Below are 27112 nucleotides of genomic sequence, written 5' to 3' on the forward strand. Positions count from 1 at the left end.
CTTAACCCCCACCCCTCCCCATCCCAAGTAGCTGCATCTGTGGTCCAACCACATCACATCCCACCAATCCCCGAATAGCAGAGACTCCTCTCCATTACCAATGCAGACACTAAAAACTAAACTGAGGGAGAGGGTCTGTACAGAGGCAAGAAGAACTGGAGGCAGGGGAGGAATCCTCCCACCTCCGACACACAGGATGCTGGGGAATACAAAAGAACTTCATTCCTGTAACTGCAACTTGTAAAAAAACCCAACAGCCCCCCTCCCCCCATTAACAATTTCTCCCTCCAAACCCACCCCTAACATCAGTGTCCATGTCAACGGGGTGGTGGTTGGGGGGGCGGGGGCAGAACACCAATCCTTCGTCCCCCGGCCAGGGCCTGGCACAGTGATGGGCCCTGCTCAGGCTCCCTCACGTGAGCCTCCATGTCTCTTCTCCCGCCCCACCCCGACAGTCCAGCCCCACAGTGTATGACATGTGCTTTCGGCGCTTCTATCGTCCTCCACACACAGGGGCGGCTGAGTGGCTGGGGGTTCAGGCGGAGGCTGTGGAGCAGGCAGGAAGAGAGGACAGCTGGGCAGGACACCCTTCACTGCCCATCTGCTTTGGGCTTCTTTGGAGCAGTTTTCCTGAAAGAGAAAGAGAGGAACAGCAAGGATCAAATCTCACCCTCTGTACAAAGCAACATGTCCTCTTTCTCTGCGGAAGGACTAGAGGAATGAGCAAGTCTGCTCCTTGACTTCAGCCCCTCCTTCGTCACTCATTGGAACCACCCACAATCACATCAGGGAAAACATGTAAGGCAAGCCGTTCATGGGAGGCATGCAGCCGCAGTAGTCTTCCTAGTATGTTTTGGAACACATTGCCAGAGTGCTCAGCATTTGCTGGTTGCTGACGGTTCATGGGAGCCATTTATTTATGCATGATTGCAAACACGGGACTGAAGGGTGGGCTGTTAGGCACAGAGAGCACATCAGATAACCTCTTCAGACCCCTGACATGTTGAGTGCGTGAGAAAGAATATGCATGTGGCACCTCTTATCCCTTTTTTTAACCCTGAAGCTCAAGGCCTCCTGAGACCAACATCTGAACAGAGTTTCAGAGTACCTTTAAGTACTCATACCTGAGAATGTATCTAAGTATCTCTGGTTTCAGAACAGTCCTTTTTATTCCTTTGGGGAACAAATGGAAGAAGCGATCCCTCTTGGTAGGCATCTCTCTCTCTCTCTCTCTCTCTCTCTCTCTCTCACACACACACACACACACACACACACACACACAGACAGAGTGCCATACCAGTCCTTTATCCATAAAAGGAAAACCTACAATTATTCCCTGCTCCCCCCTCTTAACATAAATACAAACCACAGTAGATACTCACAGGTCAGGAGAGGAAAGCGGCCGTTTGTTGGCTGGTTTTATCATGGAGCCATCTTTATTGGATTCTGCAAAGAAAAGCGTATAGATAATTCACTCCCTTTCCATCCACAAAGTCCATATCCAGTGGTAGCAAAAATATTAAGCGGAAGAGGCTGAATGGACTGAGGAATAACTACCACCACCTGTGTTTTCAGGGCACCCTATTACTCTTTGGACAATAACTGAGGAACCAGAGTTTAATATGCCATCAACCAGCTTGTTCAAAACTGGCCACGCTCCATAATCAGGGTCTACTATTATGAATCTAGGTAGAGATAGGACCAAATTAATGTGGTCCCCAACAGTAAAATTCGTAGGTGTGACACCACAGCTGCTTCATATCCACTCACCTGACGCCCTAGATTAGCTGGGCCACTTACCCTGCTTCGCGCAGCACCAGGATCCTTCTTCTCCGGCAATGCTCCAACCCGGGAAGGAGCTTGGGCTGCCCATCCCCGCCTCCTCTGGAAGCCCACCACTCTGACAAGGAGGCGGGATGAGGAGTCTCCCAATGCAGCCAATGAGCGGTCAGCTGCCAGGGGAGGCGGGAAGAGGCAGTCTGAACTTCTGCCCAGATTGGAGTGTCACTGGAGAAGACGCAAGGTAAATGGTCCACCTGATCTGAGGGAGGGGTACACATGGCAACATGAATGTTGTCATCAGGGCCAGAATTTACTCCCATTCTAAATCTAGGCTTTTATGCTGATAAAGTAGGAGCTCTAGCTTGAGTAAGTCTGTGAAGAAATCCAAATGAGACATGTAATACCAAGACTGGAATTGGTCTCCCAACTATTTTATTTTTTGAGCAAGGAGAACTCTAGGTCAAAAATGTCTACCCAGTTACCATATTTTTCGCTCCATAAGACACACCTCTCCATAAGACGCACCAAATTTTTAGAAGAAAACAGGAAAAATAATTTGGGAATTTCGGCCTGCTGGGCCAGTGGGGGTGGGAAGCCTCCAAAGGGTCCGAGAGTGCCTTTCAGGTCCTGGAAGGCACTCTTGGACCCTTTGGAGGCTTCCCCCACTCTCACCCCCGCTGGCCCAGCAGGCCGAAATTCCCAGATTATTTTTCCTGTTTTGTTCTCCTAAAAATTTGGTGAGCCTTATGAAGAGGTCCGTCTTATGGAACACACCCTAGGACCCTTTGGAGGCTCACCCAGCCCCCCTGGGGGCCAGAGGGGGTGAAATCACCACCTTCAGGGACTCTTCTGAAGCTTCCCAAGCCTCAAAAGAGTCCCAGAAGGTGACGATTTCGCCCCGTCTGGCCCCGTGGGGGGGGCAGGGTGAGCCTCCAAAGGGTCCTAGGGTGTGTTCCAGGACCCTTTGGAGGCTCACCCTGCCTCCCCCCCCCCAGGGCCAGAGGGAGCAAAATTGCCAGCTTCCAGGACCCTTTTGAGGTTTTCCAAGCCTGGAAAAGGTTTGGAAAGGGGTCCTGGAAGCTGGTGATTTTGCCCCCGCTGGCCCCGTGGGGGTGGGTGGAGCCTCCCAAGGGCTCTGGAAGGCAGACTCGGACCCTTGGGAGGCTCCCACCCACCCCCACAGGGCCAGTGCGGGCGAAATCACCAGCTTTGCTCCGTAAGACGCACACACTTTCCCCCGACTTTTTTTTTTTGGGGGGGAGTGTGTCTTATAGAACAAAAAATACGGTAATTAAAAATATTATTATTGGCTGTGATAAAATCTTGCAGAACTTGGCCCGTGACCCACCAGCTGGCTATCCCAAAACAATACCTCACTCTCCAAAGACCCCAAGGCCTACTCTTAGGGAAAGAGCCTTTTCATTATGAACAGAAATAGGATTCTTTCTCTTAGTTTTTAAATATTACAGGAAATCTTATCAATTTCCCGCAGACATCATCAGACTACAAGTTCTTGACGAAATTAAGGTTCCCAGAAGCCAATCCCAGACTACTGCCTGCTGCAGAGTTTTAAGACCTTTCTGCAGACAGAAGCAGACCCGTTTGCTCTGTACTTTTTGTACTCATCTTCCACCAACAAAATCATCTTGGAGACAATCTGTACAGGCAGATCTCCTTTGTGTAACATTCCCAACATTTTCATGTCACAACATAAATATCTACAAGACTGAAAGAGAGCAAGGAGTCCCAATAATTATTCTTCATCTTGCATATGAGGATGCAGTTCAAGGATCTGCTCTGCCATCTACCCAATTTCAGCTCCATCTATCCCAGTTCCCCAAATTCCCATTACTGTGGGCTACTCACCTTGCAGCCACCGAACCTGCGTGGCAGGACCGTAGCCCTTCTCATTGCGGGCAGCAATGCGGAAAATGATGGCAGGCTTGGTGGTGTAGTCTATGTGGGCGTTGGAGAGACTAGCAGACTGCACCAGGCACGAGGGGCTGGGCCCGCAGTAAACCCGCATGAAGGCCAGTTGAGCAGGAGCTGCGCTCTTCGGTTCACCTGCCTGGGCACTCTGGATGGCCAAGTACACAGAGTACTCGGTGATCTTCCCAGAGGTGACAGAAGGGGGCTCCCAAGTCAGGTGCGCTCCATCAGGACTCTAAGGCAAACACAAACACCCAAAGAGCATGAGGATGGTTCTCTCCCAAGAGAGAAGACTGGGGCAGGAATATTATCCAGCAGACAACTAAAATCACTCCAGCTAGACCAGAATAGGAAAGGAAGGTAGCAAAGCACTGAGGCAGTGAAGAAGCACTGACCTTACTGATTTTAATGGCACAGGGTGCTCCAGGAAAACCAGGCAGACAGGTCTTGAAAGCTGAGATTTCACTGAAAGGGCCCCGGCCGCAGGCATTGATTCCTGCTACTCGGAACTTGTATGCTGTCCCAGGCTGTAGCTCCTGCTTCTTGAGTTGAGAGTAATCAGGTATGGTGCCTGAGTCATCCTGCAGGGAACAGATCACGGTGAGAAGGGGACAGGGAGACTCCCTCAGGGGTTGAAGGAACAGGTGAGCAGCAAGTATGATGGCAGGGACCTTGATCTTTAAGACTCATGTGCCTTCGAAAGAAGATAGAAGTTGTAACAAGGCCACTCACATCTGTGACAGGTGCATCATCAGGAGGCAGGAAGTAATGTGTCACCATCATGTTGGTTGTCTTGACAACACCCACATCAAACCACTGATTTTCTTTCTTCACAACCATCTTTGGAGGTTGGGCAGGAGGTTCTGGTTTCTAGACAGGGTAGAGAACACGGGGAGGTGAGCCTTTGGAAGGGTGGTCCTTTTCTTCTCCCTGCCCCTCTCCTCCGTCTTCCTGAGCTTACCACTGGGGCTGGTTCAATCCCATTAGCAACCTCTGTCAGAGCAGCTGCCGCTTGAAGTTTTGCTGGGCTCGACACCACTACGGGCTGCGGAGCCACAAAAGTATTGGATGGAGCGAGACCTTGAAGGACAAAAAGAAAAAAACAACACTTTAATGAAGACCTTGATCCTGGTCATCTGTCACCAATGATGTCTTTCTGCACCTCAGGTTTGGAAGCCAACCCAGGTATTCCCACTGAATCCTCCCTCAAGACCAAGATCACTCAAAATCCAAAAGGTGAATGTGGTGCCTTACAGAACTCGAGACATGAAACTGCACCCCCATGGGAAGCAACAATCCTCACCCACCCAAAGGGACAAGCCACACACTTGGAATATCCTCCTCCAGTGACTGATGGGATGTGACACTATATGCTCTTCTTTAGGAAATCTCAAGCAACGCACGCCAAGGGCAGAGAACGACCAGAGAGCTTGACAGAAGCTTTCTTCAGTGGCATCACTTACTCTCCGTAGGTGTAGGGGGTAGCAGCCCAACTGTGCTAGTGACTGCACTAGCCAGCTCGTTGAGGCCATTGCTCTCACTGGCAGGATCGTTGAGACTGTCAGCCGGGGCCAAGGCTTCTGTGGGCAAATGGGAAGGCAGTGGGTGTGGAGGCTGATGCTGCTGAGCTGCCGCTGCCGCCGCTGCTGCAGCTGCCGCCGCCTGAGCCTCCTGAAGCTGGTGCTGCTGCTGTACAAGAGCCGCCAGTTCTTGCTGCGTGAGCACAATGGGGATGGCAGTGGCCTGGCCTTCCGGGCCCTCCGAGGCCAAATGCCCCAAGTCTGCCTGTGCTGCCGCTGTCTCAGATGTATCCATGGCCTCTCCAGGACCTGTAAAAGTTGCCACAAGTTGGCGTAGTGACAGAACAAATCCACAGGAGAAAGGGCAGGGGGAAGAGGGGATGGGAGGCCTTGCCAGGTTTCATGAGCCAATGGGCTGGGAAGAGTACAGACAGGATACCCTCACCCAACTGTCGCCCAAGCCAAATGTGGAACTATAGAAGCACTCACCCATTACTGCCTGCTGGGCAGCCTGCAAGACGGCCTGTATGGCCAGGGCTTGGGCCTCTTCAGTGGCAGCAGCCTGGGCAGCAGCTTCGGCAGCAGCGGTGACAGCTAACTCTTCCGGCGTCAACCCAGTCACCATGAGGGTGGTGGTGCCCGCCTGGCTCTCCGCCATCAGCTCTTGGGGCAATGCCAGCTGCTCCACTTCGGAGGGTGGAGGAGGAGCAGCGGAGGTGGTCTGGGGCAATACCACCATAGCCACAGACTCCTGGGCGGGAGGTGCCGGGGGTGGTGGCGTTTCCTCTACAGGAGCCGTGAGCTCTGGCTGAGAGACGGCTTCAGCAGGCGGGGCCTCTGCTGGCGGAGTGGCAGCTGGTGCAGCTGGAGCTTGCTCTTGAAGTTCAGGTGCTGCTGCCTGCATCTCCACAGAAGGACGCAGTGGCTCAGCGGGTCCTGGGAGAGCATCTGTGCTGGTGCCAGCTGGAGTCTCGGCAGAAGGAGTGGGTTCCTCTGCAGGAGCATCAGCCAAGGAAGAGATATTCTGCAACAAAAAGGAGGAAGGCCGTGTTAGGAGCCCAGATGGTGAAAACAGCAAAAAGGTGGCAATGGAAGAAAGTGTCAGCAGTTTATGTAGAAAAAAAACACAAGAGTCAGAAGGGTAGCCTGAAACAGAAGATATAAAACAGGCTCCAGAGAAAGACTGTGCTCAGCTGCTGTGCTTCCAATGGCCAATGCTTGCAGCCCCCCCAAATTTAAATAGTCTCCCAATTCCATTTCTACAGCAGCATCCAAGCAGGAGAACAAACAAACAATGGAAAGGAGATTTTTTAAAAGAGCCAGAACAGGAAAATGATCGCTACAGTGACTCCCCAAAGACAAAACGCACTCCCCAATGACAAACAACCCTGACAAAGGGTTGTTTTTAAAGAGATGGCCATTCCTCTGAGAAGTCTAGCTGGCTCAGAGCTATCTTCCTTGCCAGGTTGAAGACCCCTTCCAAGTCAGGTGTAAGGTCAGGAAAGGGCCTCAAAGCTTCAACTGCTGGCCCATCTTATGGAACAGATGTTAAGAATGGATCATTTCTAGGTTTTGCAATTCTCACCGGTACAGAGGGCCCTGGCGGGGGTGTAGACTGTGTAACAGTAGTGACAGCTCTGGCCTGCGTGGAAGGAACTGTGGTTGTAACAGCACTGGGGCTGCTGGCAGTTGTGCTCTCACTCACTGTTGTCTCTGGCTCCCCTTGTTGGCCATTGGTAGCTGGTGGCTGGTCTGCAAAGAGGAAACAGATTAAGCAAGAATTCTGGATGACCATTCTGCTTGCCTTTTCCCATTCTTCAGAGAAGACCCATAGCACCATTAGGCTCCTCCATGAAGAAATGCCTGTCTTTTAAAAGACTTGGATCGAACCCACTGAGTGTCAAGAGCAGCACTTGTCCCAACCCTCCCGTTTCACAAAGACTTTTGCTAAAGAGCCACTCAGTGTTGCAGGGAATTCTATGGCATCTATCAGAGCACACTTGCTGGCCCTCAGTGTTCTCCTGTGTGACAGGATAATACCCCCAACACTTTCTTGCAATTGCACTAGGAAGATGAAGATCGACAGTGACATGCAAGCCCCACCCCTCCAGGTTTAGTATCACTCAACTGACTTCCATTGAATTTCTATTTATTTTTATTTATTTATTTTCAATGTTTTCCCTTTGCCTTTCCTCTTAAAAGGACCCAAGATAGCTCACACTATTAAAAATAGTATTTAAAGCTAAAAGCAATGAGAATACAAAGTTGGCTTACATCATTAAAAGACAGTAATTAAAGCTAAAAACAAAGAGTGGTAGAATATACCAGATGGGTGGGATATAAATCGAATGAATGAATGAATAAAAAAAAAACCCAAACAAATACCAGTCTGATAAATGGTGAACAAAAGTAATGCCAAAAACACATTCAAAGCAATAAGGCATAACAATCCATTAAAAAACTCCACTCAGGCAGCCAGTCGGTGAGTGAGGGAAAGCTTGCCTAAGAATGGTTTCAGTAATGTCCTGCTTATAGCTGTCCAAGAATTTTTATTTCACTCACTGCCTAAGAAAAAGTACTTCCAAAGAACAATGATAAGGTGGCTTGAGAAGAAAAACTGCACTGAACATCTGTGGATATGATACAATAATAACCATCATCATTTTAGAACTGCAGAGCTATAGGCAGTGAAAAAGGTCATAAAGAGAAAAGATCCTGGCTACTGTGAAGGCAAGATATTATTATGAACTCTAGAGTTTCTACTTTCATCCCAGGATGTCTACAATGAAACCTAGGAGAATGTGGAGGAATGCTCCAGGGTACCCAAAATGTATGTAGGCTTTTAAAAAAGTATGAGGCTTCATCCTGTATAAATCATAGGCTTTAAAACAATGGCTCTCAACCTTGGATCGCCTTCACCACTAGCTGACAGGATTTCTGGGAGTTACAGTCCATGAACATCTGGGGACCCCAGGTTGGGAAGCACTGCTTTAAAGCATGCCCAACACACACACACCCCAATATATTGCAGGGGACGAGGGATAAAGACCTTCCTTCCACGATTAGCTTTCCCCTGAGATACCCCCAAGATCTGCCAAAACATCATCCAAGCGCTGTTGGCTTGCACCAGCCAAGTGTATAAGAAGGGAGCAGCTGCCTGTAATGAGCTCCCTTCAGTCTTTGATCTTACCTTGGTTGGATCCCATGGAAGAGGTGACCGTGGTGGCTGTGTGCGTTGTTCCTGTCTCATGGGTCTCACAAGGAGGGTTTGAGCACACTCTGGGCGTTGGGCTCTGAGGTGGGGATCCACTAGTGCCCACAGCATCTCCCTCGGGGGCTGTTCCCGATTCAGAACCCCCACTCTGTGCCAGGGCTGAGCTGGAAACCTGGGTGCCATTACCTCCAATGCTAGGTGTCATGGTTGTGCTGGTGGAACTTGTCTGTTGCGTTTCGCAGGGGGGAGTTGTGGGAATCTGCTGGGCACTCTCATTCTGCCCAGCACCTTCACCCTGCGCAGCACCCATGTTTGACGTGGTTGTGGTAGCTGTGTTGGTGGTGCCTGTCTCGTGGGTCTCACATGGTGGGTTGGAGCACACTTGCTGTCCTGAGCCCATGCTAGAAGTGGCTGTGGTAGCTGTGTTGGTGGTGCCCGTTTCGTGGGTCTCGCAAGGTGGATTGGAGCAAACCTGCTCGGTGGTACCCATGTTCGAGGCTGCAACTGTAGGGGTATTTGTGGTGCCCGTTTCGTGGGTCTCACAAGGAGGATTGGAGCAAACCTGCTCGGTGGTACCCATGTTTGAGGCTGCAACTGTAGGGGCATTGGTGGTGCCTGTTTCACGATTCTCGCAAGGTGGATTGGAGCACACCTGGAGGCCTTTATCCTTGGCATCTGTCTGAGAGGTCTTGCAAGGCGTGTCTGTCTCGGCTGGCCTTGTGGCTGAATCCAGAGATACCATCTGCACTGTGCATGGCTGCTTTGTAGGCACATCAGCTTTGGCAGACATGGTGGTGCTGGTTGAGTTAGTCTGCTGCGTTTGGCACGGAGGATTGGCAGATCCTACCCAGTCGCCATCTGGCTGCCCTCGGCCCATGAGAGACCGAGCTGTTGTGGCAGTGTTGGTGGTGTGGGTGTGATGGGATTCACTCTGGAGACTTTTCGGGGCTGGTCGTCTTTCACTGTCCTGTACAGTAAGCGAGCCAGAGGCAACACTAGGCGCACTGGTAGCTGACATAAAGTTCACCCTTCGGACTGGACAGGGCTGCTCTGTGGGAACATCGGCTTTGGCCGACATGGTGGTGCTGGTGGTATTCGTTTGCTTTGTTTGGCACGGAGGGTCAGCTGGTTCTGTCTGCCCACCGTCAGGTTGCCCCCGGCCCATGTTGGAGGTGGCGGTGGTGGCTGTATTCGTGGTGCCTGTCTCATGGGTTTCACAAGGTGGATTGGAACACACTAGTTGGCCGGTGCCCACAATGGGCTTCACTGTCATGGTGGTGCTGGTGGCACTTGTCTGGAACGTTTGGCACGGTGGGTCCGCAGGGGCCTTCTCTGCTTTGGAGGTGGTAGCTGTATTAGTGGTGCCCGTCTCGTGAGTTTCACAGGGTGGGTTGGAGCACACCTTCTGCCCAGCACTCAGCACTGTGGTGGCTGTGTTGGTGGTGCCCGTCTCGTGGGTTTCACAAGGAGGATTGGAGCATACCCGCACCACTCTGCCATTGGGCTGGAGCCCTCCACCCTCCTGCCCATCACACACAAACTGCAACTGGGCTTGTCCCCCCAAAGTGCCCACAACAGTAGTTGTAGCCGTATTGGTTGTGCCAGTGTCATGAGTCTCACAGGGTGGATTGGAGCACACCAACGTGACGGTGCCCGGCTGCGGGTCACCCTGCCCCGATTCTGCAATGGTGACGGTGGCCGTGGGCTGCTCGGTGGTGGGAGAGGCCAAAATGGAGACAGGTAAATCATGCACTGGCTGGGCCTCGACGCCACTAGGGGTTGTAATCAATGTGACCTGAGTGGGCTGAGAGACAGGCTAGAAAACAAAAGGAGACAGAGAGACATGGAGGTTAGCACTTGAGTAAGGAACACGCCTTCACCAAAGTGATGCAGAGATGTTCCCCAAGTCTCACCAAGCAAAGTGGAAGACCTTGCAGAATCTGACGCTGCAAATGATATGCCTGAATGAACCTCGCACAGAAATATACATTCTTTGCACAGAAAACACTAATATACCACAGGGAAATGTTTGGGATTTCCTCCTCCATTAGCCAGTTCTCTACGTATAGGAGGGGAATAAAGTCACTCAAGTCAGCAACAGAGCTTAAGATGAAGATTTAGACACACATGGACAAGTACACAGGACGTGGCATAAAAAATTAAGATCTGTTGGTAATTTAGATCTTGGAAGACAAAATCTGGTAGATATACCACTTTAAAGGAACTGATAAAGCCCACAGGGAAAAAGAAGAACTGGGCAGAGAAAGGAGACCTAGCGCCATTCTAGCACCTTCTCTCCCCTGAACAATTAACTACTCTCATTCAAAGTGAAGAATGGCCCATGCAGTGCAAGTATTTTGCCTATATTTGCACTACACAAGGTGTCTGTGTATTAAATCAGTACATGGTGGTGAATTATATCACTGGTGCCTCTGCTCTCACTACAAAGAATTTTCCTTCTTTTTCCTCCCTCCACAGCTGCAATGCCCAGCACCCTTTAAGGTTTCAACAGGAACTATTACCTCTTCTGTCATCACTGAAAGACCAACCAAATCAATGGGATAATGGGGCCAGTCCCCAAAAACAAGGATCACAATCAATAACCAACTTCAGAGAGGAACAGTTCTTGGGTAGCCCAGGTGTTTTTGGACTGTAACTAGAGATGGGGGTATTCATATATGGATATGAATGTCCCCGCCTAGGTGGAAATAACAAGGGTCTGGCACCATGGGGCTGGACTGTCCACTCACAATTTCTCTGCTGCCACCGGCTCTGCGGTGCCTTCCTATCACGCCATTGTCCACAATTGATTACCCAGTCCTGGCAGGTGGGATGACAAGCCTCTCTGCTAGGTAGGAGAGTGGCTAATCCATTGTGGAGAACAGCGCGATAGAAAACTGCTGCAGCGCCGGCCGCAGCAGCAAAATCACCAGTGGACAGTCACACTCTCATTATTTCCAACTGTGCAGGGATATTCGTATACGAATACCCCCATCTCTAACTGTAACTCCTAGAAACCAAGCCAGCATAGCTTGTGGTGAAAGCTTCTGGGATTTGCAGTCTAAGAATACCCGGATTATTTTATTTTATTTTTATTTATTTATTTTATTTATACCCCGCTCATCTGGTCTTGCGACCACTGTAGGCGGCACACATGATTGGGAACAACTGGTCTAGATCCTATAAGTAATCTCTGAGTTCCTCCTTCTCCTTATGATAAAATTTTGTTGGAGTAAGTGCCCTTATGCCAGATACCAGTTCTGTAGTTCCTAAGGCCAATCATCTACAAAGGCAGAGCCTGTTAAAACATACATGCTATGGGCCCATTTAAAGCAGAATATGGAACTACTTTTTTGAACAACAAGCACAGGAATCCTGGAAAATACAGTCCAAAACATACTATGATCAATCTTTAATATGTATTTGGTTTTCAATCTGGTCAGATTGACAGATGTCTTTAGAAAACCACCACATGATATATGAAAGTAACAGTCTCACCCTCTCTGTTCGCTAGCACCCTGATATCTACCACTGTATTTCTTCTGACCATGGAGAGTCTAGTTAAGTACCACGGCTAACAGATATCCAGAGACCCATCTTCTGCTAATTTGTGCATTTCTTGAAAAATCCACTGGCACCAGGAACTACCATGTCTTGTGATTATAAACTTTGCAAGTTCACTTCATGTTACAGACCATCAGCTGGTTCTATTCAATGACACCATGACTCTACTTACAGGAATTTCCATCCCCAGCCTACTCCATACCTGCATGGTGATGGTGGGGGTGCTTAGCCCTCCTGCTGCTGTCAAGGTGGTCTGTGCAGCAGAGACTGTGATGGCAGCTGGGTTGATGACCTGGCTAGAAAGTGTGGCAATGGTGCCCAAGGTGGTAATAGGTGTAGCCAAGGAAGCATTGGTATTATGTCCTCCGGTCCCAGCTAGGCTTGTTGAAACTGTGCCTGTTACAGTGCCCAATGTTGTGACACCTAGAACAGGAAAGGAAGGCTAAGAGCAATAACTTTCCAACTGGTATCCTGCAGCGTGGCAACCTGCAGCCTAGACCAGAGATGGCAAACCTATGGCACACAGAGCCCTTTCTGCGGGCACGCAAGCCATGTCACCAAATCGCTCCCCCCCCCCCCCCCGGCAGCCAAATCTGAGAAGGCGGCTGCAGCCACAGTGTTGGCACTTTGACATGTGACGGGCCAGGATCCAGAGCAGCTGGCACTGGTGGTGGATCTGGAGTGGGGTCTCGAGGCAACTCCATGCCCAGGATTCCCCCTTCTACCGCCACGTCCAGTATTGCCACCCACTGGGTTCCCCCCCCCTTCCCCAGTTTGGGCACTTGGGCCCAAAAAGGTTTGCTGTCACTGGCCTAGACAGTCATTCTGTACCTATGGCTTTACATAAATATGGGATCTGTGGATCCTGAGTTCTGTGCCAGAAGGGACTGATAATCTGCATAAGTGGTGGCAACTACCTTCAAAGAACCATGGCACCCCATAAGCTGAGGTGTAGTCCAGTGGAGAGGAAACAGCATTCACCCTCCAATGGACCACCAACTTCTGTAACAGCTATTGATTTGCAATGGGAAGGAGATCCACTCATATTAAGTGGCCAGTCTGCTATGTCTCCCCCAGAGTCAATCAACTTACCTGTAGTCCCTTTGACCACCAAAGTGGTGACTGTGGGCTTGACAGCAGACACCGTGACAGGGGTAACGAGCCGCACTCCACCCATAGGGACAGTTCGTAGGATAGTGCCAGGTTGTCCAGGTGCTCCCTTAAGCACCACCTACAAATGCAAATTTGTCAAGTTAAGATCCCAAGTTGAAGATTCAGAGCACTGAGCCCAGTTCCTCTCAGCCTGCTCTAAAGGCTCACCTGTGTCACACCTTGCTGTCCATGACTTGTGGTCAGCTTAGGAACAGCTGTGATGATCTTGGCAGGTGTGCCAGTGCCAGAGGTCATCATTTTTGTGGTGATGATGGTGATAGGAGACTTAATCCCAGGGCTACTGGTGACACCTGGAAAACAGAAGAACAGCTGCTTGGGGGTCTTGAACCACCCAACCTCGGTACTCCTTGAAGGGTTCCTGCAAGCCACCCTCTGACCACCACAAGCCCAGGAGCTTCCATTTCTGTTACTCATATTCCATCTGCAACTGCACTGCAGTCACAGTGCTATAGAGCAGCAGTTTCAGGTATATTTTACTCCCTACCTGTGGCGCCTGACTGAGTAATAATAGCCGACACGGGGATGGTCTTGATGATGGTTGTGGTGCCAGGCTTGGTTGTGTTGGGAGAGACACTGCTGATGCCCAGGATAGTAGGTTTGGTACCTGTACCACCTGCCTGGGAGCTGGTGATGATTGTGGTAGGCTTGCCATCTGCTGAGGTCACCAGCTTCAGGATTGTACCAGCGGTCAGGGTCCCTTTGGTCTAAGGGAACAGAGAGAATACCAAGAATCAACAATGTTCAGGAGATCTCAACATCCTATCATATAATGCATAGAAAGCACACATGTTTTAGTTTTCATTTATTTCCATTTTAACTATGTGTTGCACTAGTCTTTTAAATACTGTATTGCCATGTTGTGTTCAAGTATCCAAAGTATTTTAGTACTGTCACACCATCAACGTTACTTCTGCCAAAAACAAACAATTAAATCATAAATGCTGTACAAAATTATGGGCCATCTGAAAGCGCAGAAACCCAGATTGAGCTCTTAGTTCTAGCAGTAACAAAGGCACAGGCTACTATAAGGTGTGAAGTGCGATGGCTGCTCTTTGGCCACTGTCTGTGAAGTGTGCAAGGAACAGGGGTTAGAAAAACTCCAGATTTCTTTCAGCCCCATAACTACATGACATGGAACAAACTGAACACCACGAAGGCCCAGCCTCAGCTTGCAGATCAGAAAGGCTGATGGACAAACATCGGCTGCAATGCAGCGTTCTTGGACTGGGATTGGGTTTAAATACTGCTGCTATCCCTTCTCATGAGTTCTTACTTGGATTATCTGGGTCACGGGCCCACTAGATGCTTGGCCTGTAACAGCTGATGTCTGGACAGGTTTCGTCTGAACAACAGACATCATTTTCCCCAAATTGGAAATCTGTTAAAGAAAAAGAGAAAAAAGTTGGCCCATGGCACCTGAAAACATCATGGGACCAGAGTGCCCTCTCTCTTCTTTGCTGCCATCCTTATTCAGAAGATGCTGGATCAGAAAGCACCCAAGAATCTTTCACTCAATAATGCTGAGGTCAGGGAAGCAACAGCTCACTGCTGGAAAAGCAAAGAACTGCTGCCAGGCGAGGTCTTGTGCAAAGCAGAGCCCTGCAAGTGCCTGCACTTCTCCAGGAAAGGACACCCAGCGAGACCAAAGGCATGTTTCCCCTTCCACCTCCCTCAGTGATGCTTACCAATGCACTGCCTCCTGGCACTGAGATGGGGCTTTTCATCAATGTGATGGTCTTGGTCACCCCGCCCACCACAGTGGTCATCACCTGGGCCTGCTGTGCTACGGTGACAGTACTCGACTTGCGCACTGTGATGATGGGCCGGGTAGGCGTGTTGGTGGTGGACGAAGAGACAGAGGTGCCAACCTGAGCAGCGGCAGTTTTCAGCATTCGGGTTGCTGGGTTGCTCACCTGATTGTCAGATAGTATCAACATGAGAAAAGTGAGGAGGCCCTCACAGCACCCTAGCAATCCATCTTTTTGGCAACATTTCTACGCTGCCCTTGGTAAAAAGGTCCTTACAGTTGTTCGGCCCCTGTGATTTGGTTTTTAAAAACATGGGTTAAAAGCAGGAGGGGGAAATCTTGGTTTCCATTCATAGGGTATGCTGTCTTCATATTACTTTCTATCTACATAATTAGTTGCATATGTTATGGGGGGGACAAACTGACTATTCCCAACAGATGCTCACCATGACTGGAGAAGATGCCACCTTCACTGTGGTGGGTAGCGTGGTGGTGCCCGGAGAAACAGCAACAGTTTTAACTATGGCGGTGCCAGCAGGCATACTCAGCACCGTAGGGGCTGAGGACGGGGGGATTTTCTGTGTGGCGGCGGCAGCAGCTGCCAGAGCAGCCATGCCACTCATCTGGGGGCTGCTGCCAATCACCTGAAAATTAGAAGAGTCCAAAGTTAGTTGGAGGGTGGAGGACATGAGCACCTGGGTCCTTCCAGGACAGATTCCTATTTGTCTAGGTGATACTCACCGTCCCTTGAGTATTCTGCGTGGGTACCACCATGCGCACTCCGGCTGGCAGTGAAGTTACTGTCACTGGGCCCTTTCCAGCCTGACCTGCTGAACGTACGGTTACCAGCGGAGCCCCTGTGGTAGCCTGGGGGCCTGTGACCTTCAGCACAGCAGGGACAGCTACTGAGGAAGAGGCAAATGCAGAGCAGAGTCAGCTGGATTCAGCACAGAGACTCTTCATCACTCGGACTGCATGGTTCTCACAGCATAAAGCTGCCAACCCTAGCAAAACAGATACTGTAGAGCAGCAATGGCGAACCTATGGCACGCGTGCCACAGCTGGCACGCAGAACCCTTTCTGTGGTCACACGAGCCACAAGTCACCAGATCACTACTCCCCGCCCCACAGCCAAACCTGTGGAGGCAGCTGCCGCCGCAGTGCTGATGCTTCAACAGGTGGTGGGCCAGGATCTGGAGCAGATCCACTGGTGACGGATCCAGAGTGGGGTCCCAAGGCATCTCTGTGTCCGCGATTGCCCTTTCCACCACCACTTTGGCCCCCACCCCCGTTTGGGCAGTCGGGCTCAAAAAGGTTCACTGCCACTGCTCTAGAGCATATGTTTTCTCTTAATTCCGAGTACTAGGACTAAGCAGCACATTACTAAAACTCTCCAGAATACTGGAAAATAAGAGTGTGCTCCCCCAACTTTGTACTAATCAGCAATATATTATAAACAGAGTGACAAAGAAATAGAAACACATTCCCTTTAGATGTGGGAGTGTTATTGCATCAAAGAATCTCAGTTAAAGATCTGCACCTCTTAAAAATAAGAAGCAGCTCACAAAGCGATTCTTACACACAACCACCATAGAAAACTCTTCTCCTGATCACAATTCCTCTTAGCAATGAAGTAGATGTTTCACCAGTTGCAAAATGCTAGGATTTGATGAGACAGGGCTTTGTTTGTCAAAGGGTTGTATTCCCCGGCCCCTCTAGGCTTTCCTTACCTTGTGGGCGAGGAGTGGCAGCAGTGGCGGCAGCGGCGGCAGCAGGCACTGGCATTGGGCTGCTAGGCACAGTAGGCAACACCTGGATGGTGGTTGTAGTAGGTGGGGCAGGAGAAGCTGCTGCTGCTGCTGCTGCGGCAGCAGCAGCGGCAGCAGCAACACCTGTGGTCTGGGGCAGAAGAGTGATGCCCATTTGTGCCAGTGGCTGCACAGCTGGGGCAGGCGCAGCTGCAGCCGGAGCAGGGCTCTTCGGAGGGTTGACAGGCACTGAGGGTACAGGGTTGGCAGCTGGCGAGGCCGCAGCTGGGATGTCATATTTTTGCAGCTGCAGCAAGTAAGAGTCAGCAGTTGGAACAGAACCCCAGCTCACTTCCAGGGAGTTGGTGTTGGCACGGACCAGCTGCACCCGCGAAGGCGATGGAGGTTTCTCTGTGGAATAAGAGCAGATAGTATTAGGAAGATGGAGGGGAGCAGGGTGGTATGTAATTACAACAGGAAGAGCCGAGAGGTGTATTTGCACACAGGCAGGTAGAAGACGAATCCAGTAAGATAGGTTACCTTGACCATGCATAATTTCTTCAGAACTATCATCATATTGTAATCTTTGATTTGATCTTGATTGTGCGGGACGGAGAATGGGGATTCAAAAGTCATGCAAATTCAAGGAACCCATTTTACTTGTAGTGGATACACATTTTAATCAAATCCTATAAAAATAGCACATTTGTGTGTTTGGGATGCGGACAGAAGTGAGGGAAGAAGCAACTTTGGTGGCAACAGAAATAGTGGGTTGATCCCAGCCTGCATTACTCCCTCAAGTATCCACAAGGCCACTGGGGATCCCAGCTCTGTACCAACACAGTTCAATTCCAAGCAGAAGAGAACGAGCATCTACTGTACAGCAAACCAGAATGCTTTCAACAATCAGTAAAGATTTCAACACTAAAGTGACACCTTTATATTCTGAAAAGTCATAGAGCACAACTTTTCTCAGAATGTTATCACTTTCAGAGGTGGATGCTTGAGTGCTCCACACATGGAAAACCAGCTTCTGAGATTTAAGTTCTCCACATCAACAGCCTCCAAGTCCTCAAAGTTTATGACCTGGTGAGAACAGGGCAGATGAAAACTTGACCGTTTCAGATGACTGGAGAGCCCTCAAAAGCATTTGGTGCTTGGACTCTCTCCATAATAGAAATGTTATGCCTTTGAAAACCTAGCCATCTTACAGCAGGTAGCAAACTTATTCCCAACATATTAAATGTTCCATGGGGAGCAGGGAGTTTCTTTTTATATGTGGAGGCATACATAAATATGGAGTCATCTCAACTACAGTATTACAGCCCCGGAGGGATATATCGCACACTGTTGCTGCACATCCAAACTGGTCTTTAATCTCAAAAGTTCACAACAGTTTAGTCATGCCTCTTCCTAAGGGTCTACCACCTCTTACCTGTCTCAAGGTACCAGAGATCCTTGCAGCAAACTTGGTTATTCCAGGCCTTGCGGTAGCCATCACGGCCACTCCAGATGTACAACCGAGTATTGATGGCCACAGCACAGTGTCCGGCTCGTGCCCTTGGAATATTATCTTCCAGGGTGTCCATAAGAATAGGCTCCCAAGCCATGGAGTCTGTGAGGAAAGAGAGACACAGAAAGGACAGAACGTGAAAGGACCATGGTATCATGACATGGGAAGGGCTTAAGGAGGCTCAACAGAACCCCCTCCTACCTAGGTTGAGGCAAGCCAGAGTATTTGTGCATTTCCATTCTTTTTCATGCGTGGCCACTTTCACATCATCCATGACAAGGGGCACCCAGCCACCGAAGACATACATCCTGCCAGACAGGAAGATGAAAAGTGAAGATGAGATCAAATTTAGGAGCAAGAATCAAGCTAAAATTTGACAGGCACAGGGCTTACTTGTTCCCAATAGTTGTTGCAGAATGCAGGCTGCGAGGGAGGGGAGCCACCCCACTCAAGGTGGGCTTGTTCCACGTCAGAGAATCTGCAAGAAGACAAAACACAAGAAAGAGATCACCGCCTTGGCTTGACCCTGCTTCCCAGCCTCCTAAGTTCTAGAGCACGCAAGGTGCCCCCAGACTCCCAATCCCAGTGCTGTTACCGATATCAAGTGTCCAAAGGTCACCGAGACGACAGCCACTCATGCCGCCGTAGATGACCAGCTTGGACTTTTTGTTGTCCTTTTCGGTGTATACCACAGCAGTGTGGGACTCCCGCGGTGGGGGCAGAACACCGTAAGTGATTGGGATGTCCCAAGCCACCACTCCCGAGCCTGGACGCAGCTCCAAGATGTAGAGGTCATTCAGGTACCTTTAAGAGGGAAAACAGAGCAGCAGTTACAAAAAGTAAGAAACAGAAAGATAGGCTGCATTTCTCAACGGCTTACCACTGACCACCCATTCATAATCCCCTACTTAAAAAAAAAAAAGCACAATGGCATTTTCTGTGTGAAAAATGTCTGTGTTCTTTCTGTTTCTCAATTCTGGTTATGCTCTCTTACCCACTGGGGTGAAAAGGAGCTCATTTTCAATGTGAAGTAAAGACAAATACATAAATGTAAATGTGTTTTAATGAATTCTGATCGTATTGTTTATTTGTATTTTGTTATTATTTATTTTCTGTTCTGCCAAATTGGTGTTTTAATTATGCCGTTGTGTCTTCTGTTGTAAACTGCGCAGAGTGGCCCTCAGCCATATGGGCGATATCAAAATGAAATAAAGAATAAAATAAATAATACATCTGTGACTTTCTAAGAAGTACCAGCTACAGAGACTGCTGCAATCCCATTAGAACAAAAAACATGGTCTGTGTACCTGGGAATGTTATTTTTGGGGTCTTCACTGTCATTGGCCAGCCCCCCAAACAGGTAACATTTGTTGCCCACCAATGAGAAACTATGGCCAAGGCGTGGGCAGGGTGGAGGACCATTCTTGGGAGTCTTAGCCTTCAATCTCTTCCACTCCCAACGGCTGGCCTAGAACAAGAATCATAAGATTACAGTATTAAGGTAAGTGACCAATGCTGGATTTTTTAAAAAGCACACCACAAATGTTTTAAACTACAACTCCCACCATTCTTTAACACTGGGCATCCTTGAAGGTCAAAATCTTATACATTTGGAAGGCCAGAGGTTTCCCATGATAGGTGTAACAGTACAAGTAATCAACACAGATGGCTAACCAGAAGGAAAGGGAAGGAGCACAGATAACAACTACCAGAGGTTACAAGCCTCTGCTTTTGCTCAAATAAGTAGATTCATGCAGTAGCTGTAAGCAATAATTAACAAAAAGGACAAGACCTGAATTATACATGCTGGCACTAGGCCAATCTGGACAATCTTCCTTCCTTTGTCAACTACTGCAACTTATGGTTCTTGTGGGTTTTTCGGGCTCTTTGGCCGTGTTCTGAAGGTTGTTCTTCGTAACGTTTCGCCAATCTCTGTGGCCGGCATCTTCAGAGATGGCAGCCACAGAGACTGGTGAAACGTTAGGAAGAACAACCTTCAGAACACAGCCAAAGAGCCCGAAAAACCCACAACAACCATTAGATCCCGGCTGTGAAAGCCTTCGCGAATACTACAACTTATCTTTATTGAAACAAGGAAAGGACATTCTTGCACCCTATAACTACTCACCTGCAGTTCATAGAGGTCATTGCTGTACTTGCCATACTCCACCATCCCACCAAACACCAGCAAACGAGTCCCATCACAAACAAAGCCATAAGCTGCACAGCCAGGTGGAATGTCTCCCCGCACTGCTGGGATGAACCACTGGTTTGTAGCTGGAAGACAAGCAGAGGGAAGTCAAGAGGGGCACCACAAATTCAGCACTCAGCTGCAACTCAAGTCTGGATTAGGCAATACCAAGACAATTCAAGAGCAAACTGCATGGTCAAGTTACACCAAGGATATGAGAATAAGATCGCCCTCCCATCCCCATTCTGTTTTACCAAGTAAAGGAGGTCCAAGTCATACCTGATATGAAGACACAGCTTCTAGTTTATGTTACCCCTGCCCCCAAGCCTTGCTTATCATCATGTATGACACATCCTTTGCTCTCTCTACTTATACCCCATATCTCAAGAAAAAGACAGGCCTGCAACTCAGAGGCTGCAGAGAATATGGCAAGCCTATGACATCAGTCTTGAGACAGCCCAGGAAAGAAGTGGTCCTTTACAAATGACTACCTTGGCCACAACAATGTAGAGACTGAAAGAGTGTTTCTTTTTGCTCTGGGATAGAGCTTCCGGCAATGGCTCCGGATGAACACAGAACGTAGAAGAAGAGGGGATGGGGTTGCTGGCCAAGGCTGTTTATAGTGAACAGAACTGGAGGTAGTTGCCAGTCAGAAATGTGGGACCCATCCTCCCTCCCTCCCTCTGGTTACCCAGCAAAACTTTACAAGACTATCACAGAGGTGACTGTCAATGGGGAAGAGGGGGTGGGAGGCTGACATGCTTCCTCCCACATGCACTTCCAATCCACAGCTTCGGTCCCATACATTTACTCTTGGAATTAACCTAAGACTGTGTAACTAGCTTTGATTAAATACAACATTGTGAGGTTTAGCAAAACTCCAAGAAATATCAATGTGGAACCTTCCTTTACTTGGAAACTCCTCTTCTTGGCAAGTAGGCTGTGTTTCCAGTAGGAAACCTAAACATTCTCCTGTTTCTGGATGGCAGAAATTGCTCTTGCAGGAGCACATGGACTAGCAGCAGGGACGGAGTGTGTAGCTTTGTGTTTCTCAGGGAGGACAGCTGAATTCCTTGTGTGTCCAGTGTGAGAATAATAAAACAAGTGTTAAAACTGCACCTTTTTGGCATTGAGTTTAAAGTGCTCTCAAAATTCTTCCTGTGGAAAAACCTCCTCTGTGTTGTGTTTTCTGAGCTTCTTTCTGGGTTTAGAAATCTTTCAGGGTACAAACTCTTAGATTTCAACTCTTACTATGTGTTCACTCTCCTGTTTGCCCCCAAATTGTTTTGTATAGGGCCATTCTCAGTTTAATATGAAAGCTACAAAACAAATTAACTAGCAAAGTATAGCACACAAAATGTTCAAGCTGGCCCAGAATAATGCTTTCCAATCCATGCACCCAACAGAACAAGGATGGGGTACAAACAAACAAAAACCCACAATGCAGTGTAGAAAATTCCATTGGTGAAGGCACATTGGTCTAATAGTCCCTTTCAGACTATGTAGGATCCTGTAGACCAGAAATGAAACTCCTTTAATACCATCCAAATTACCCATGAAGACTATTTTCAGGATGCATTCTGATAAAGTTTAAGATCCAGTTTAATTCCCAGAACTCTTAATCTAGTTACTTGTAGAGAACTCGGTATCATTCTGCAGCTTTGCACTAGCAATGCTGCTTTTGCCACTCCAGCAATCGGCAGGCTAAGTGCCTGGAACCTAACCTTGGTACCTTACATGGGTTTAAAGCCTGATAAAGGGATTAGGAAACTGAACCTCCACAGAAACTCTGAGCAGCTGATAGGTTGCAGATCTTCAAGGAATATATTCATAATGTTCCACAGGATCAACTACAACCTTAGAATTAACCAGGTCCAGCTGATACCCCTCCCACCCCCAATTCTATCTAGCAGGAAACTGAACCCACATCACAAACACAACATTGAAATACAGCTTGTAGAAATCAACAGTCTCCACCCTGAGTCCAGACTCCCAATAAAGAACAAGCACAGTGGAATATGGGTGGGACTTGCTTAGAGAGAGGCAGAAAGCAGCTTTTCTCATTGGCACCAAGAAAAAATTTAAACCCACTACTCTGAAGTACTCCAGCCAACTTCAAACCAAAACTGACATTATGAGAAATGAACAGTTCCAAGCCCTCGGTATGAGAGATAAAGGTCTTCAATATTTCTCAATTAGCTAGAGGGTGGAATGTTCCAGCACTTGCTCCCCACCCGCAGTGCCTTTCATAGTCACAGAACTTTTCTGTTCTACATATCTGACCTAGGAAACCAGGCAAGGAGGAGTTAAAAGCTGTAGCATTTGAAAGTTGAATTTTAGGCGCCAAGCCCTTGGGGAGGAATAGCTCCTTCGTCAGCGCCCCACACCTATCACATCAGTGCATGTGGGAAAACGGGGCAGTGACACAGAGAAGAAAGTGTTCCATGCCAGATAAAAGTGCATGGCCACCAGTACACCAGGGCTAACGTGAAAGCGGGAAAGCACTTGTGTCCTCAGGGTACCTTGCGCTGTGATCCAAACTGTGCATGCCAGCACCATGATGTACAATTCTTTGGAGTTTGTCTCATTTGATCAAGCAGGCATAGCTCTTGCTTTTTTTGCCGCCCACAAATTCTCTTCTAGACACTCCTACATCTCCCCCCCACCCCAATGAGACTGATGACCGGGGCACCCATTTTTCCAGCAAGATAATCCTCTGATATTGCTGCTACTGGGAGATGAGAAACACAAGACTTGCAGCCACATTTCCCAAAATGGGATAACCCTCCGAACACATTGCAAACCAACATCATGAGTACAAGTGGCCCCTACAGGAACAAATATGGGGAGTAAAGTTGCCAATGCAAAGTCACTAGCGTTCCAGCCAACAGAGGAGCGCAGCTACAAGCACCACATGCTCCTTATCACACCCAAAGAGTTGGAAGATTTTCAACAGAGAAGAATCAAGAGGGGGCTTTCTGGCTGTTTTGCCCTTCTAGCTCTCTACTCTATCACCATACATTCCAGTATACCACTTGCAGATTTCGGAGAGTTACAGTTTTTTTAAAAAAAAATTGCACAGATCTGGCACACAGAGCCAAAGATGAAAGTAGCAGTTTTGCGCGCACGCACACATTCTTTCTCTTACTTCCCTATACACAAGGTATGAATTCCCGCTTCGTAATTTCGTGCAGAATTACAAATTTCTCTGGGACCAATTACAGGGCAGCTTTTTCCTTATGTAGATGGAAATCAGGATAACTCCCTAAACGTACAAACACCCTATACATTGCTGGCCATTCAACTCCCCCCTTACCTGTATTATAGACATGCAATTCATCCACGATGCCCTCGTTGCCCCCTCCGAAGACCACAATCAGCTCTTTGATGGCCACCGCTCTGTGCCCATGCCGGGGCCGAGGCACAGGGCCCGACCACCCAACTACCCGCTTCCAGCGAGGCTGCAGCAACCCTGGGGTGGCCCCACCACCTGTTGGGGAGCCCCCACTAGGGACAATAGGAGAGGCGGCAGCCATAGAAACCACCTCCCAACTCTCAAATAAGTCTCTTGTCTAACAGTCAGTCAATGGGCAACCTTGTCAATTTTTTTTTAATCTGAGGGTATCACAAAAAGACGCGGGCGGCCCCCCACAAAAAAAAAAAACCACTACATGCACGTTACCTCTTTCAAGGTAAAAACATGCGCAAGGACAACAACACTTTTCTCAGAGGAACTGGTTCCCCCCTAAAATGGAACACAACACCCCGCCAACTCTTCTTTTGACTATTAGGACGCCCCTCACTATGGGAATTGGGTCAGATCACCTTGCTGCAACAAGACAAACTAACTCGGAGTAGATGCAAGGAGAGACTGAAAAACATGTATCTCCAAAAGCAATTCTTGGCGAGGCAAATACCTGCCTAATATTTTTTTGGATGTGGGACAGTGGCAGTCAGGCGAACACAAGTGTCCCTTTCCTGAGGAGCTGCTAACCCGCCGCTCCGTGAGTGAGTTTGAGTTACCCTTCTCTCAGTACAAACACCCCTTTATGGGGCAAAAACTCTCCCCCTGCAACACGAAAAGGAGGGGTTGTTACAAAATCAAACCCCTAATTGCCTCTCCTCTTTTAGAAAACTATACAGATTCCCCCTACGAGGGAACTACCCCGCGTGGGGCAGTTACTCCTCCTTCCTAGTAGCCCCTCTGCCGCCCCCCTCCGGCCCCCGCTCAGAGCCCGGCCCTGGGAGCCGCCATCTTGTGTTGCCCGGCCGGAAAATGGCGGCCGCAGGGAGGGAGAAGCCGCCTCCCCCTCGTCCCCCCCACCCGGCGCGTCCTCCTCTCTGATCCTGCTGGCTCCCCAACCCGGAATCCTAAGCCAGGGCTCCGTCCCACCGGCTTCCAAGCACACCAGGCCGCTCGATCCACCCCCGTTGTACGGCACCGATGGGCAAGCTGCGGGCTCCAGGCGCCTTCACGCCGCCCTGGGAGCCGCCATCTTGCGCCTGTGAGGAGTCTCTCTTCCTCGGCAGCGGCGGTAGGCGGGGCCAAAACGAGGCCTCTGTACGGAACCCCTCCCACCAGGGCGCCGCCATTTTCAGGGGGCAGGGCTGCTTGTATCCCGCCATGTTAGTGGACTTTGGAACTCTCCCTTTTTTTGTAGGTGCTTTTGCGTGAAGGGGAGAAACAATTACGAGTGATCCTCAGTTTTTTAAAAAATTCAATAGACCCCAGCTGATTTGCCAGTACCATTGCCAACTGTAACCAGTGTAACTAACGGAATGTTATGTGGGAGTCGCCATTTTGAATAGGAAACCCCGCCCTCATTTTAAAAAACCATGCTCCCTCCAATAATCGTCTTCCCCAATACTATCGGCCACGAACACTTTGGGGAGGCGCCATATACTTCCTTCTGTCGGCGAATACGCGCCTGTCCTAGATAGCCATCCAATGGGCGCCGCCATCTTTGATGAAAATTGAGATGTCTAACCTAGCTTTTGGTTTACAGACGCACGTGAATTAGCCTTTCCATGCAAAGAACAAGGACAGAAGACATTTCCTCTTGCCTGCGTGTCTTAAGGCCACAATGAGTGTTACAAGTCTATGTCCACGCAACCCCCTACTTCTCAGTCACGCCCAAAGCAGTAATTCTCCCTTTTGACTTCTCAGCCCCCCTTCATCCTCAAGTTCATTTAAGAATTCAATTGGTTTAATCACTCGGATTACGATTAGAGGGGAGTACTATGGTGCTTCAAAAAATCGCAATTTGAGACTTCACGCTTTCCTGGAAGCTGCCATCTTGGACCCACCCCTTTCCGAACCCTATTACAAAACAGAAAAACAGATGGCGCCATAAATTCCCCGGATGTACCCCCTCCCTTCCAAGCATACGCCAAAATGGCGTCCTTTCGAATGCCCGTATATAGCCGTCTCGTACTATATGCGACTCAATATGGCGGTTCGCGTATCCCCGTATGTGGCTTCTGCGGATATATACACATTCAAGATGGCAGCTTCTTGAATATCCGGATGGGCGGAACACGGCCCCAAGATGGCTCCCTCGTTTCAATAAACCTCTACAAAGGACCCGGATGTTTCTTGTAGGGGAGGGTATATTAAACATGGCGGAGCACTGAATGCCCGGATGTTCTAAATAGTTGAGCTATCGCTCATTGGCAGTTGTGCGGTAAACAAGGAGACAATTCAAAATGGCGATCTCAGAAATCTCTAGCGGCTTGTACTGCTCGAAATGGAACTAAAATGGGGTGAACATTCCGGATCGGGAATCAAGTAAGATGGCGCTAACGTACTAAATTGCCCGGATGTTGAAGGCGGGAACAAATATGGCGCGTTACTAACTGTCCCTGTGGCGCTACCATAATATTAGTTGTCAAGATGGCGACCAAAGGGATAGCCGTCTGTCAAGATGGCCGCTACGTGCTATCCGGATGTGCCTGCTCAAGATGACGCATCGACTCCTCTTTGGTTGCTAGGATACATGTTTCTAGAAGGTTTATGCAAGCAAGACAAACTCGTTTCCCCCGGGTGAGGAAGGATTGTGGGAGCGATGCATATGGGCGTTAAGAATAGACGGCTCGCCTCCCTACGCTAGAACCGCCTCCCGGAGTTCGCCTGCGCATTGATTTGTTATTATAGCAACCGCTCCCTTAGTGCGCAGGCGTAGACACATTTTGTTCGGCTGCCTTGTTGCTCCGCCCGTGGTGTTGCTCAGGAATACCCGGATGGGGCTAGATGCGTCCCCTTGTTGTACCTTTGTTTCTTCTCATAGTCCCTTATAATAATATTGGTGCCTTGGTCCTATATATATTGACTAGAGAATAAGTCAGGACTGAATGCGGTGGTGTTTACGTCTCCGTAAACATTCAGAGAATTGAGGTGCGTTGCAGTCTATTAAATCTTATTTAGAATAAATCTTTAGCCCAGTGCTGAGCATGGTTCCTCGGAAGGAAGTACGTCTGGGATTAATGTGGTTTATTCCCAGGTATTTAGGGTTCAGAGGTTGGAGGTGCTACCTCCCTCATTAAAAAATATTCATGTGGACACTTGTTTTCCGTTTCGCCTGCTGGATTTCCTCCTCTTTCTCAGTCTAGCAGTATCAATACTTGTAGGAGCAGGCTACTTTTTCTAGGTAGAGTGCTGGGTAAAAAACTAGGTACATAATCAACGGTGTTACTTAAATGACTGGAAGTGGCCAGGTGAGGGGTTTGTTAAA

The 27112-nt window shown here is 49.0% G+C and overlaps 1 protein-coding gene and 1 long non-coding RNA gene across 3 annotated transcripts in view; one reads left to right on the forward strand and one right to left on the reverse strand.

The window, feature by feature from the left end:
* Positions 1-197: 197 nt before the first annotated feature.
* On the reverse strand, positions 198-24058 carry HCFC1 (host cell factor C1). 2 transcript variants are annotated; one of them, XM_020793080.3, is made up of 26 exons: positions 23698-24058; positions 20319-20467; positions 19498-19658; positions 18786-18994; positions 18584-18668; positions 18392-18498; positions 18113-18292; positions 16660-17088; positions 15671-15831; positions 15376-15573; positions 14868-15095; positions 14456-14560; positions 13667-13886; positions 13330-13472; positions 13102-13240; positions 12212-12432; positions 8422-10261; positions 6817-6983; positions 5721-6255; positions 5175-5540; positions 4673-4791; positions 4444-4581; positions 4107-4292; positions 3649-3946; positions 1383-1446; positions 198-630 (listed from the first exon to the last, which is right to left on the reverse strand). In XM_020793080.3, exons 1-26 carry the CDS (start codon positions 23915-23917, stop codon positions 591-593), a joined length of 6708 nt encoding a protein of 2235 aa, XP_020648739.3. In that variant the 5' UTR covers positions 23918-24058; the 3' UTR covers positions 198-590. The 2 variants fall into 2 exon arrangements, with proteins under 2 accessions (XP_020648739.3, XP_020648738.3); XM_020793079.3 differs by having other exon boundaries at positions 15671-15834.
* A 1921-nt stretch (positions 24059-25979) lies between these two features.
* Positions 25980-27112, forward strand: part of LOC140704727 (uncharacterized) — a 33005-nt gene continuing 31872 nt past the window's right edge. The window contains exon 1 of the long non-coding RNA XR_012084099.2: positions 25980-26169. This is a non-coding gene — a long non-coding RNA (uncharacterized LOC140704727). The remainder of the gene's footprint in view (positions 26170-27112) is intronic.

This window comes from Pogona vitticeps, chromosome 2, assembly GCF_051106095.1.
Source record: "Pogona vitticeps strain Pit_001003342236 chromosome 2, PviZW2.1, whole genome shotgun sequence".
Lineage (NCBI taxonomy): Eukaryota > Metazoa > Chordata > Lepidosauria > Squamata > Agamidae > Pogona > Pogona vitticeps.